At 40.9% G+C, this 13,183-nt stretch overlaps 1 protein-coding gene and 1 long non-coding RNA gene across 5 annotated transcripts in view; one reads left to right on the plus strand and one right to left on the minus strand.

The window, feature by feature from the left end:
- STAG1 (STAG1 cohesin complex component) overlaps positions 1-13,183 on the minus strand; it is a 164,337-nt gene that overhangs the window by 54,537 nt on the left and 96,617 nt on the right. For all 4 annotated transcript variants that reach the window (XM_088170640.1, XM_088170639.1, XM_088170637.1 and 1 more), the window contains 2 exons: positions 11,595-11,746; positions 7,422-7,495 (listed from right to left, as the gene is read on the minus strand). In XM_088170640.1, coding sequence (XP_088026766.1) covers positions 7,422-7,495; positions 11,595-11,746 — 226 coding nt within the window. The remainder of the gene's footprint in view (positions 1-7,421; positions 7,496-11,594; positions 11,747-13,183) is intronic.
- On the plus strand, positions 2,329-6,515 carry LOC148222560 (uncharacterized). The gene is made up of 3 exons (XR_015805644.1): positions 2,329-2,391; positions 2,842-2,966; positions 6,193-6,515. It is a non-coding gene; the product is annotated as an uncharacterized LOC148222560 (long non-coding RNA).

Consider the following 13,183-nt stretch of genomic DNA (forward strand, 5'->3'; position numbering starts at 1 on the left):
CTTGTCATGAACCTCAGTATGTGAGGCCTGTCACTGTTCTTACTGCCATCTCACTGATTTTCTGTTCCTCTACATCCTTGAACTCACTGGTCTAATAATTTCAGTGTTTATATATATATGCTCCTACATTTTCTCTATGTAAAGAAATTATCACCTGACTTTGCTTCTTAGTCTATTACTCCATCTTTAACCTCTCTTTTCAAAGAGAATTATGAACCCAAGCTACAAATCTCCTCTGGGCAATCATTTCTGAAATAGCATCACTGACATTTGCTTTGCAGCCCTGCCTCCAGCTCGAGGTGCAGAACCATTGCAAGGTGGGAGAAGCTATTTGGTTTAGCCAAAGGCACCTGCCAGAGGAGCACAATGGAATTTGCTGGAGAAAGAGATCTCACTTCATATCCCCTGCAACACCCCGACAACAAAACCCATGAGAATTTTGCACTTCGGCATTGGTTTCTTCCCATTTTCTTGCTTTTATCCTACATTCTGACTGTAGCAAGTCATGGAAGAAGCAAAGACATATCTCAGGCAGATTTATCAGCTGCTTAGTGAGGAGGGGTGGCAGGAAACTGGAGAGGTCACCTAAGGAAACCAGGATGGAAATGCTTTCCATCTGATTGGCACTTTCCTGCCTGCCTGACATGGAGCACGGCATCTTTACTAATGATGAAACAACGGGAAAAGGGATGGGGGCCATCTGTCCCTTCAGTAATTCCATCTCTGGGACATCTGTTACTATGAGAAATCACTTGTGCCACTCCAGCTGGCACTGCCTCACAGATCCAAATTTCAGCTCTAATACAAGAAGAACACAAAGAGTCACTGCACAGAAGAAGGCAATGTCTGGTGCTTTGCAAACACTGGAACTTGCTTGCAATTGAGACCCTTGTTTTGTATTTTTATTTTAAAAAATATTTTTTGAAAAGTAATAAACATCAATTTAATTCTAAACCAGACCAACAGAGCCCCAAAATGAAATTTAATTTACAGGAAGGAAAGAAAAATTCCAAGATTCAAGCATGAGAATAATTGCAAAAATAAGAAACTGCATTTTTCTGATTTTACAAAATAGAAATAAAATGCACTCCATAGTGGAACTATGTACTTCCCTGCTGCAGTGCCTTTGTCCTGTCCCTGACCTTGCAGCCCCTGAGCTGGACCCACAGCTCCCACAGGCACCATGAACCAAGCCCAGCATCACACACGGCCAGGGGGACTCCTCCAGGCAAGTCTGAGCATTGGAAGTGCACTTGTAGGGAGGAAACTGGAGTGGTGTAAGAGCAGAAAAGCACAAACAGCCTGTAATGCATGAGGGGGACACCTGGGTGAATGCCACCAAACCACTGCCATTGTCTCTCTCTGCCTATGAGAAACATGAACAACTTCCCAACAGCATCACTGAGTCTGGTCTGTCCAACTTCCTGAAGGCTCTGGAACCTCAGAGCCAAGGTAAGGGGTAACCCACAATGGGGACAAGCTGCGTTAGGATCAGGGTATCAAACAAGCTGCTCCTGCCAGGGATTTCTCACACAGGTTTAAGCAGTGTAAGGATCAATGGGCTAAATATCACACTCAGGGGTTAAAAACTGCATTCCCTATGGGAAAGGCAGCCATGATGAAGAAAAGTTTTAGTTAAAACTGTGACTATAGTCACACACACACAAATATATATATGTGTGTGTGTGTGTGTTTAATTGTACATTGCTTCACACTGAATTAGATTAGCAATTCTCTTCTATGGACTTACTTTTAAATTATTTTAAAAACAAAATATAGGTGGAAGAATGCAAGACTTACAGAAAAACCTAAAAGACTAATAAATATAAATCAAGAAAAAAGGGGGAGCCACATCTGCAGCAACACAAAGTAGTGAGGAAAATATTCTTACTAGGGGATGACAGCCTGAGTCCTCACATCCAAGTAGGTTATTTCATCACCTTATAAATTTACTAACTGTAAGCAGTTTGGAAGGATTTAATAGCAATCCCAAAAAGAACCTAAATGTCAACAACTATTTAATCATGCAGCACAGCCAGCCAAAAAGCAGGAAAAATCATGTTTTCTCTAACAGTGCACTCAAGCTTCCCCAGGCAGAAAGTGAAAAACTGCTTCTTGATTCAAAAGCCTTCTCAGGGATCCCTCAGCACTACAGGCACTCACTCAAAGCTGCTAATTTAAAAAAAAAAAAAAAAAAGAAAGAAAGAAAGAAAGAAGAAAGCTACTCAAGTAATTAAGAGATTTACTATAATAAGAATTTAACACCTCCAGTATAATTGAAAATAAGACAGAATGATGGATAAGGTATGTGAGACCAGCAAACAGACTCAAGCTACTGGAGAAGCAGGGGAACTTGTGAGACACCATCTCCCACTCCACATCAACTTCCAGGTAACTACCACCAATCAGAATCACTTGTGTTCCTGCAGGAATCACTAACATGGACTCCATGCCCAGACAATGCTGTATCAAACACAATATCGATGCTGTATCAATGTGGTAATTGCTTGTCATTAAACTGTAAATATTTTCTTCTAATTTTTATACAGTTAAATATATTTTAGCTTCTGGTCAGAGTCACTGTGAATTGTTTAGCTTTTTGAAAATACACATTATTTCTGGATGACACAAGAACATAAAAATACTAATTATACCTGCACTGGAAGTGTTTATGGAATAATGAATGCATTATTAATTATCATAATTATAAATTAGTGATGTAAGCTTGTACTACTTGCCAAATGCTTCTAGAAAGAAACAGAATCTAGTCCAGCACAGAGATGAAAACTAACGTGGCATCTACGTATCTTAGACATGAAATGTATTTAACTCTCTTTTCAGCACAATCTGCAAAGCAAGGTCTCCAAGGGGAAAATTTTCTCAGCATTCACAGCCTAAGTTCCCACTCTGGGTAAAGAGATTCTCCATGATGCAACTTCTGAAAAGATTTGACAAAAGGGGTTCAGGTAAGAAATTCTGCATTTCCTTTTGAAATTTTGGCTTGACAAGGCAGGCCCATAAACCTTAGCACAAACCACAGCAGTGACAGGAAACAAATTTTACCAGTGCCACTCCAAGTGCCACTCCAGTGCACCTTTCATGCCAAAGTACAAACAAGAATTGTGATTAAGGCCAGAAGTATCCAGGAACTGAGCCACAGAGTCTCTGGTGGATATTTGGGAAATGTCAGGTGCAGTGTGCTCCTCAGGGTTGCTGGAGTGGTTGTCAGCTTCAGCTCCAGCTCACAGGTTCTTTCAGTCTGTTCAATGACAAACTCATGGGGTTAATCACGACTACACTGAAAGCCCTCTAAGCAAACCTGCCCAATGTGCAGTACCCTGGCTGTCACATCCCACAGCACTGCCAGTGCTGAGCCAGACCAAGGCATGACCTGGAGATGACAGCAGAGCAGGAACTGCTTCAAGGCTTCTTGGAAGCTCCTCTAGGAGCCTGACCACCCTCACTGCACCTGCTTGGCCAATCTCACCACTGGAGATGCTGCTTCTCACACCTTGTTCTGAAACAGCCAGAACTGCAGATAACCGTCAGAAGACAGTGGTATTACTCAACAGGCAAACTAGTATGAGCAGAAAAACACAGATATTTCAGTCAATGGGTTGGGCTGAGAGTTAGTCTATAGGAACACATTCTAACAAGGACAGAACTAAGGGTGACTCACTGCCTTAGGCCTTCTGTGGGATGGAAGCTCAAAATCCCATCCAAGGGACAGGAAATGGAGCAACTGCACAGGATCACACCACTGCCACTTGGACAGAACTGGGCCCATCTCTTGGGCTGCCTGTCTGTTTAGAAACATTTTCAAGATGTAATTATAATGAGAACTGGACAAAAATGTCTTTTCTACTTCTTTTTTCCATGACTCTCATCTCTGGAGCTGAATTAGGAGCCCATAAAATAAGAAGGGTAAGAAAAATAAGAGCTCAGAACCAACTTCCAGAAGTTCTGATGAATGCATATCCCACTTATGGGAGGGGCTGGCACAGAGCACTCCCATTCCTAAATGCTTCTGCATACAGTGGTTATTTAAGTATCTATTCCAAGAACCTGTTACTAGGCTGATTATCCAATGCTCCTGCCAGACCAAGGAATTTACTGCTTGAAGGCATGACATGGATTCTGAGATGTAGCTTCACATATCTCTGACCCCAATGCTTCTCAAAGAGTTCCTGTCCCAACACCTTTGCTTGTATGAAGTATGAGGCACAGCTCTTCAGGGAAGGGAGCAGTGTGTGTTTTAAAACTTCACAGAAAGGTCAAACTCACTCAAATTAAATGATGTAAATTTTTCCTTTCTCTTTTTTTTTTATGTCTGTGACACCAGTAATTTCTGTCTATTTTTTCAAACATACCTAAAGCCATAATGCATTTCCTTGTCACCTGAGGAGTACATTTTGCCTCCTTAGGGTAACACGTTTAGGGTGCAGGGAAAAGGACTTTTCTCTGGTTTGGTTTAGGCTCTATTCCCCTGTGCTTCCTCACCAAACTGCCATCCAATAACCCCTTCCCCCTTTTTGCCATGTCTTGTTTTCCCCAGTGGAATTCCTATGTAACTTGTCACCACAATCTTATTTACTCTGTAGCAGGCAAAGGAACACCTTGGAAGGAGACAGAAGAACCTTCTCCAGAAAAATGGCAATGCCATCTAGACTTGGCAAGGTTTACCTCATTTGCCAGACTGACAAAACATTACCTCAGGACAGGCTCATGCCCTGCATAAATTCTCAAACCCACTGTGTCCATCAGTGCCAGGATTCCCATTCTGGTCTGCCATAAGCTAAAACTGTAACAGTTCTGTTTTTCTGGACAGTCACACCTGGAGAAAAATGTCTTTAAGCATTCAAAACAAAAAAAATACCATGAAGTAGGACTGAAATGTGAGATGTCTCAACCTTACCCTCTAAAAGGGGAATGTGTCTGGGCACACAGTGCTAAGTCCTAGGCAGGGAAGGAGCCAAACCTCAGATAAGGGTTCAACATTTTATAAATACTCTTCACATCTGAGCAGTGATGTGGCAATTGTCTCAGAGTCAGTCATCTCTGATACGAGACAGAACTGAAATGAAGAAATAGCCCTCCCCTCCTTTTTTTTATACACATGTACCTTGCAAACAATTTTCAGCTTTTGACTTCAGTCAAAAAAAAAAAAACCAAACCAAAAAACTTAAAACACCTTTTTAAGGTTTTTTTTTTTTTAAAAAAGATAAAAACACCATTGGACAACCAAATGTATCATAAACTCACAGAAACTTAGTGAGAACAAATGGCTGAGGAAGGAGAAAAGGCAACATGCAGTGCGGTGGGCACATTTCCTGCAGGCTTATTAAGTATACCTCAGTTTTTGACCAAATCTGCTGATCACACTAGACTAGCATTATACCTAGAAAACTATTCAGCTATTTCTGCAAATACTTTTTTTTTCTTGATGAAGAAGTGAGCACTGAAATCTTCCAGTAAATTGGAAGCCAATCTACAGAAAGAAGATGTAACCTTATTGCAACACTTGTTAGAAGACACATTCTGAATGAAACAGTTTTGGGGGTTTTGTTTAGGTCAAGGACTTGTTATTTAAGCTACAAAGGTCCTAAACATGAATTACTGTGGCTGAGTCTGAATCATACTGAAGGATGGGACTTACTCTCTGGGAATAATAAAATTTTTTCAAAATCATCACCACTTGTGCATAGTCTAAGGCCTGTAAAATAATTTGAAGTTTATAAATAATTGGAACTATTTGAGAGATGGAAGGTTGAAGAAATGAAGTTATGAAAGCAGATAATAGTTCAAAATCCTTTACATCTTATCCCCTCTGGACTTTGTTGTCAGCTAGCTGGCTTTCACACACATGTTTTCCCCTTCTATTTTCTTGTCCAGCTGTGAGTGCAGGACTCTCACCCTGTGCTCTCTCTGTGGTGTACCATTACTCATAGTTTGGTGTATGTTGTAAAAGACTCTTTGGGGCTCCCCAAAAGGTCAGGGATGGCTGTGGTCACACAGGTGACTCTGGGGGCAAGGTGGGAACAGGTTCCTCCTGACCCCTCTGAACGGTGGCACAAATGGTGTCACCACCTGTCTGATTTCAGTCAATTCCCCACTGGTCTGACAGGGCCACCATGGGCACCTTTTTCCAAGATTTGGATGGAGTTTATTTATTTGACCTCTCCTTTTTTACAGCAACATCAGGTCTTTACTAGTGGTAGCAGGAGGCATGAAAAGAAACATTTTTTTTACAAAAGGAAGATTTCAAAACAAAAAGGAAAAGCACCAGAATGCAGACTACAAAAACTCTGAGTCTTCTTCCAATACCACACAAGAGCATGAACTACTAAGAGGATATTTTAAAGCAACTCTTTGTTTGATATAATACACTGAGTTCTGAAGGGATAGAAATGGAACCACTCAGAATTTAATTCCTTCATCTTTTTCACCTATGGCATGAAAGCTGCTGTCCTGATAAACTGGTGTGAGTGCTACACTGATCTAACACACTCATTTACCTGCTGGCTCTGCATACCCATCCTCCTGCTGCCAAGCAGCTCAAGGCTTCCTGACCAGAAACCATGAACCCATGAACTTTCTTTCCATGCTCAGGTACTGAGAAGAGCCTCTCCAACCCCAGTGTGCTGCTCACAGTCATACATTTGGCAGCACGAGCACCTGCCCAGTTTCCCGAGTGCTTTTCTCCAAATTACCATCATCCTCCCTGTCCAACTGAAGTATGAAGTATCCTCTTCACCTTCTAACCCTCTTCTCATACACCTTTTTTTTCCTGCCATTTTCCTAAAAGATTCCATAAATTATAAACCTTTAAAGCAGACCTGAAAGCTGAAAGGTTAATTGCATAGTTCAGTACCCTTGAATTTCATCTTTTGATTTCAGCAAGTCAATTAACATTTAAAGAGCTGGTTAAAAGGTGATGCAGATGCTCTGAGGCATCTTGTGACGCACAACAACCCTAAATCTATTTTAAAAGTCTAATGCTCTCTGGTAAACCATATTCCAGATTTTCTGTTTACACCCAAGACATACAAAAGGAAATGCAGGCTGGAGGACAACTGCTATCCTGTGATGCACAGAAATTATTTGATTATTCTTAAGATATGGCATTTTTGCACTCCCAACATGGACAACTTTTCTTTTCAAAATGCAAAGATTCAAAGCCCATGTCTCCCACAACCCTTTAAAGCTGTCTACTGATCAAAATAAAGTTGTGTGGATGGCTCTATTGAGTAATTAATAGCGATTACAATTTGTATATTCTCCCATAATTTCAAGTGTTTTTGACAGTGATCTTGCAGCATCTAGAATATTACATCAGAAGAAAATCAACCCAGAGACTGCCCTTGACTTCCCTTATGACCACACTTTGTTAGCAGAGCCTACTGGAACATGCATTTTCTTACCGGTATCTATGAACAAATATACCCTTAAAAATAGAGTTCATCATATTTTCGATTTCATCTTGGTTTTCTTGTAGCTGCGAAAAACAAAACACAAAATAAATAAAAGATCATTGCTTACTATAATTTGGTATTCTATAATTCCCTATTGGGAAACCTTTGAAGACCTTGGAAGAGCATTTGAGTAAATTCACCATTTCTGCTTTTCCAGCACATGCCTATATTGTGTGCACATACATACAAATATTTACACTTATATATGTAATGTCTTAATGGAAGAAAATTAACATTCACTACAAACATCAATTTAGTCTCTCAAATTAGTTCTTTGAAGTAATCATCAACTTTTGCTACTGAAAATGAGACAAGCAGAGACAATGTGTGCCGTAATTTCAGCAGTGTTATGTTCACAGGGAAACACAGAGCTGAGTGAATGACAGCTGCAGAAACAAAGCTGGTTACAAATTAGTTTTGGAAAAATTAATGTTCTATTTAAGGAAAGGGGTTGAAGATGTTCTCAATCTTAAGTAAAAGACTGTCAGTTGCTTGAACTTCAGCACCCACAAAAACTGGGTTTCAGAAGCAGAAACATTTCCAGGACCAGAGCACACCTAACATCCAGGCCTCAGCCTGCAAGAAACCAAACCCAATTCCAAATGAAAAGCTGTTATGAGCTTGCTTTTATAAATAAGAGCCTTTTCTTAAAAATCTTTTCATTTCCTGGGTAACATGAGCATGTTTTGCAAGTACTATGGGAAGCTTACCTTGTGTCAATTAATATGTTAACAGAACTTGGAATTAATTACTGTATTCTCATACTGTCAGATCTTGTACTAAACTAAGTGTAACTTAATTACACCTAAATGCAGCTTTGTTAATAAGATGACACCAATTTTAACCAATCAGCTTCAAGGTGTTCATTACAGTCCAAGCACAGCACCACAGTGTGGGAATGTAAATTTGCCCACATTCTCACAGTAGGAAAACCACAACAGAGCCTTGCTAGTAGAGTGCACATATGCATAAAATAAATAACCTGTATAATTATGGATGTATGTATTTAACAGATAAAAGGTTTTAAAGCCAGAGGCAAAACTTGGATCAGCTGGTTTGACCTCCTGCATGGCATGAGCTCTGAAACACTTTCACCTAAGGGCTTCTATTTTTCAGCCAAAGATTTCTACTGTATCTTCCAGGTATGAGCTGAAGTAGCTTCAGAACTCAGAGAGTGAAGCCTCCCAGTTCACTAAAGTGTAAGGAGGTGCTGTCTCCATTTTGCATTTGGAGAAATCAAGGCATTGAGGGCTCTTGACTAAATTGTCAAAAGCCTGCCAAAGAAATTAATTTCACAGTAAAAGGGATTATGTACAAAGGGAAGAGCTGGGTCCACACCAGCTCTGCATATATGAACCAAGCATATTTAGACATGGCCTCTGGGAAAAGCACTATTTGCAGCATCAGCTCAACCCAAATATGCACAGACTAAATGCTTGTTTGAGAATTCATAACCCAAAGGGGACTGTGAGTTCCTAACCACTCCTCAGCTGGATGACTCCACAGGCTACAGGCAGGGAAACATCCACAGAAACACGGGGGTAGAGACAGCCCAGCACAGGCTGTGCAGTAAAATGAGGATGGGAATGAACCAAGAAGCTTCAAGAGGCTCTCTGAGAAACTACCAGAGCCCTGGAAGAGCAAACTCACAGAGAACTCAGGGAATGATTATAGGTATAAAACCACACCACGGAAGACAGGTAGGAGAGGATGGATTTTCTGAGCCATGAGAAAGTTGAGATTCTGAAAAAAGTGTCCTTTGACATCTCTGTGAGTGCAAAGTGAAGCAGCACAGTAGAGGCCCGAGCAGCACAAATGAAGGGACAGCATGGATGGCTTCTTCTCTCTTCTTCTGCACAGAATTTACAGTGCACTATAAATACAGTAAATTATCATCTGGTACAGGTATCCAGGTGCTGGGGCACAGCTGGTGTGAAAGCAGAATCAGAGATTCAGCAGGTCCATGTAAGATCCCCCTTTACCTCTGTGTACTAACATTTAAAGGATACAATTCTCAAATGTATTTCAGATTCAGTAATGAATTTTCTCTGAAACTCTAATTGCTTTCTACACTTTCAAGTTTTTTAAACCATGGACTTGAATCTGGGTGCATAACTTCAAGCATCTTGAGAGAGCATCTGTGTCCTGGGATTCCTGCTCTTACCAATGCAAAAATGATTTAACACCCTCCCTCTTAAACAGAGATAAAAAACGAGGGAAACATTCTCTTAACTCTGCAAACAGGTTTGGAAGCTTAAAAAGACATGCATGACAGGCACAAAATTTGAATTACTACTGGCAGATACTAAAATGACAACTTTCTCTGCTTCGTGGCATATTGCTACATAAATCATCCATTTGAGCTGAAAATCTCACTGGTAAGAGAGCTCCATGCATGGCTCTCCCACCAGGCTGTAGATGATGGCATGAGAATGAAACACTTCAGGAAGTGCTCCACCTCCTTGCTTCAGACTAATTTGGCACACTCAGCTGGTGAACTGTCCCTTTATCAGCTCATGAACACCAATACATGCACATGTTATGTGCTCATGAGGGGTTGTTAGGATGGTACTTCATCCAAGAATGAACTGAGCAAGTGCCAGCACAGAATGCCACTGTCAATTCAGTGTATTTAAACACTGGGAATATACATATATATATATATATATGATGTCAGGAATTCTTACACAGAGCATTAAGCCATCTAATCCTCATAGATCTCTTCTGCCCAGGTGCCCCTGGTGTGCTTAACCCCAGGGACATCCTGGATCTGGCTATTCCCAGGCAATGCCTTGCTCAGCTGTCATGAGCAGTGAGATGAGAGCCCTTGAACACACAGAGCCAAAGGTAAGGACTAAGAAATGCTCCTTCTCCTGTCAAGGCTCCCCAGCCCTGTGCAGCCTGGGCATCCTTGCTGCAGCTCCCCAGAGACAGGATGTCCTGCAGCTCTGAAAGAATGGCACAGAGTCCCCAGCCACAGAGCCACCAGCCAAGGAAATCAGTGCTATCAGTGTCTTTGTCCTCTGCAAATTCAAAGCAACAATCAACAAATGTGGAATACAAACTCTGTTCCAGCTATTTTGCTTTTCAAAATGCTTTAGAAGTCACATTCAATTTAATACTTAATTAAAAATGTTTCTCTCACAGTTAGGGCAGGAGAGATTCTTCTTACATTGTACCTTAATGCATGCTTTTCAAGAATTATGAAAACCAAATAAAATTGTGCAACAGATCATAGGGCTAAAATAAAAATAGGTCATTGTAATTATCCCCAGACAAAGACTACAAAGTCAAGCAATTCTGAGTCAAAGTTACACCCAAAGGAATTCAAGGTGCACACAGGCAAAGCACTCTGTGTCTTAATTGACACAGAGTAAAACAGTGGTGGAGAAAATAAAAAACTAATATATTAAAAATCATAAATTAAAATCTAAGCCATAAAAAATTTGATTTTTTAAAATTTCTCTTATGAGTTTAACTTGGCATCTTTTTACACATTATGGTTGTTTGGGTGCTATGTGTATTAATTTTCTACTTGTCATCTTTAAGTTTAAGAACACCTCTAAAACTAAAATTTCCTGTGATATAATACTTTATTCAGGGTTGATTACAGCAACCTTCTAATGGTTTTTCTCACCTAATGTCAGACTGGTACTTACTAAAGGCGACTTTAATGTCTCCCTAGCTCCTTCTCCCTGAGAACAGGTGCTATAGCCTCAACTCCAGTGTTTCCTGAAAGCAGCTAAAAAAGAAGTACTAATGAGACACTGTGGAGTAACTGTAGTGGTCAAGGGGAAAACAGGGCAGTGCAGGGAGGGAACGTGTGATCCTCCTGTCAGAATCTTTCTGCATCATCAGAACAGTGACTGCTTACAGTTTGAGACTCTTCCTACCTGCTCATACATAGAAGCCTGAGAAGAGAATTCTCCTTCCAGTGCAGAACAGCACCACAAACTCAACTGAATGTGGCAGTACAGGATTTAAGTAGTGTGCTTGAGATCACACAAACACCACTGCAGAGCTAAGCTCTTTCTCACCGTGGTACTCAAGTCACAAACCACCCTGGGCTTTCTGTTGGAGGGAATGCACATGAACCAGGAAAAAAAAAGTCTTTTCACTTGCCTCTTTTCTTTTCTGAAGCAGCAGCTCCAATCTTTCATTAGCTCTTTTGCCAATCATTTTGTTTCTCTCAGCTTCATACTGCCTCTGTGTATTGTCCTGATGAATGCTCAGGTTTAAGGCAACATTCACAAGAGCAGTCATAAGCTTCATAGCTGCAAAGGCACAAGACAGATTATGACTCTTTACCTGTAGTCAGAGCTCAGAAAGTATTTCCTCAGCAGATCCATACTCACACCAAAAAGCCTCACGACCCTGAGGTCACTGGCCCATGGTCAGAAAGTAGAGTCTATACCCCACACTGAGCTGCAGGCAGTGCTCCTTGCTGCCTTCTCCAGACAAGCTCTGAGGGCACCAGGGAGCCAGCAGTGAGCCTGCAGCATCAGGGCACCAGAAGGCAGCTGCCAGGGAGATACAGCCATTTGTGCACAGAGGAGTGCCAGCAGAGATGGCTCCATGCTAAGGGTGACCTTAACCCATGGCTGCTGAGGATGGCTCAGTTCACGAGGGACCACAGCACAGCTTCTCCGAATGCAGGTCTGACACTGCTCTAAGTCAGCTGTACAGCCATATAAAAATGCAATTTTTATTTTCACACATGCTGGATATGATATTGTTCATGTCTGCTTTTTGGTACTACAATTTATTTTTACAAAAAACATTAATAAGGGTCTTTCCCAAGTTCTGTGTGGTTACATAGTACAACACATTTTACAATATTGCAAAACCAGCAAAATAACGCAACAAACTATCACATCCTCTTTGCATGCTCCTCTAAATATGCAGCATTGCTTCAAGATAGAAAAGTAACCACATAAATGGAGAAGTGAGGCTATTTGGATTGATTGATTGCTACAGCTCAGAACTGGTAACCTATAGGTTCTTCTCCCTACAGTGAATCATCTCTCATTCCAACTGACTAGCATAGAGGAAAACTGAAAACAAGAAACTGAAAACTGAAAACACTCCTTCAAGAAGAAATGCCAGTCTACAAGTAGATTTTCAAAAACTTTATCAAGGCTGAGCTCCATGGCATCATGCTGACCTCTGCTCTTTGGGACTTCAACACAATTAAATGTGCTAAAAACAGCTTGAAGGAAATTTGTAGAATCAAAGCAAAGCCTCAAGATTGTTACAACAAGCAAACAAAAAATAAATAGCATGTATTGTCACTGGTAAATGCTGAGATCTTTGGCAGCTCCCATCCATGATGCAATGTTAGATAAATGTGTCATTAATGCAAGAAGTCAGCACTGGCTGAAATAACTGCAGTCAGTTGGGATGAACCTCAGCTTCAGCATCAGCATATTCTTGCTTCAAGTTTCTAGCTACAGAATCCATTCAAAATTATGGAAACTCTTTCTTCTACAGAGCATCTTGGGAAATGACTGTAATAAGTGCTTCTGTTTCCTGTCTTTTGATCAAGCCCCTCATACTTTCCAAACATCTGCCCCATGCAGGGATGGACCAATCAATCCCAGGGACCAGAGAGCAGACCTCACTCCATGAACTCTTCCCTATGAACCAAACAACCACATCTGAGCAAACAGCAAATCAAAACCACCCAGCACTGCAGACAGCATCAGAATATA

Source organism: Sturnus vulgaris, chromosome 10 (assembly GCF_052056855.1).
Source record: "Sturnus vulgaris isolate bStuVul1 chromosome 10, bStuVul1.hap1, whole genome shotgun sequence".
NCBI lineage: Eukaryota > Metazoa > Chordata > Aves > Passeriformes > Sturnidae > Sturnus > Sturnus vulgaris.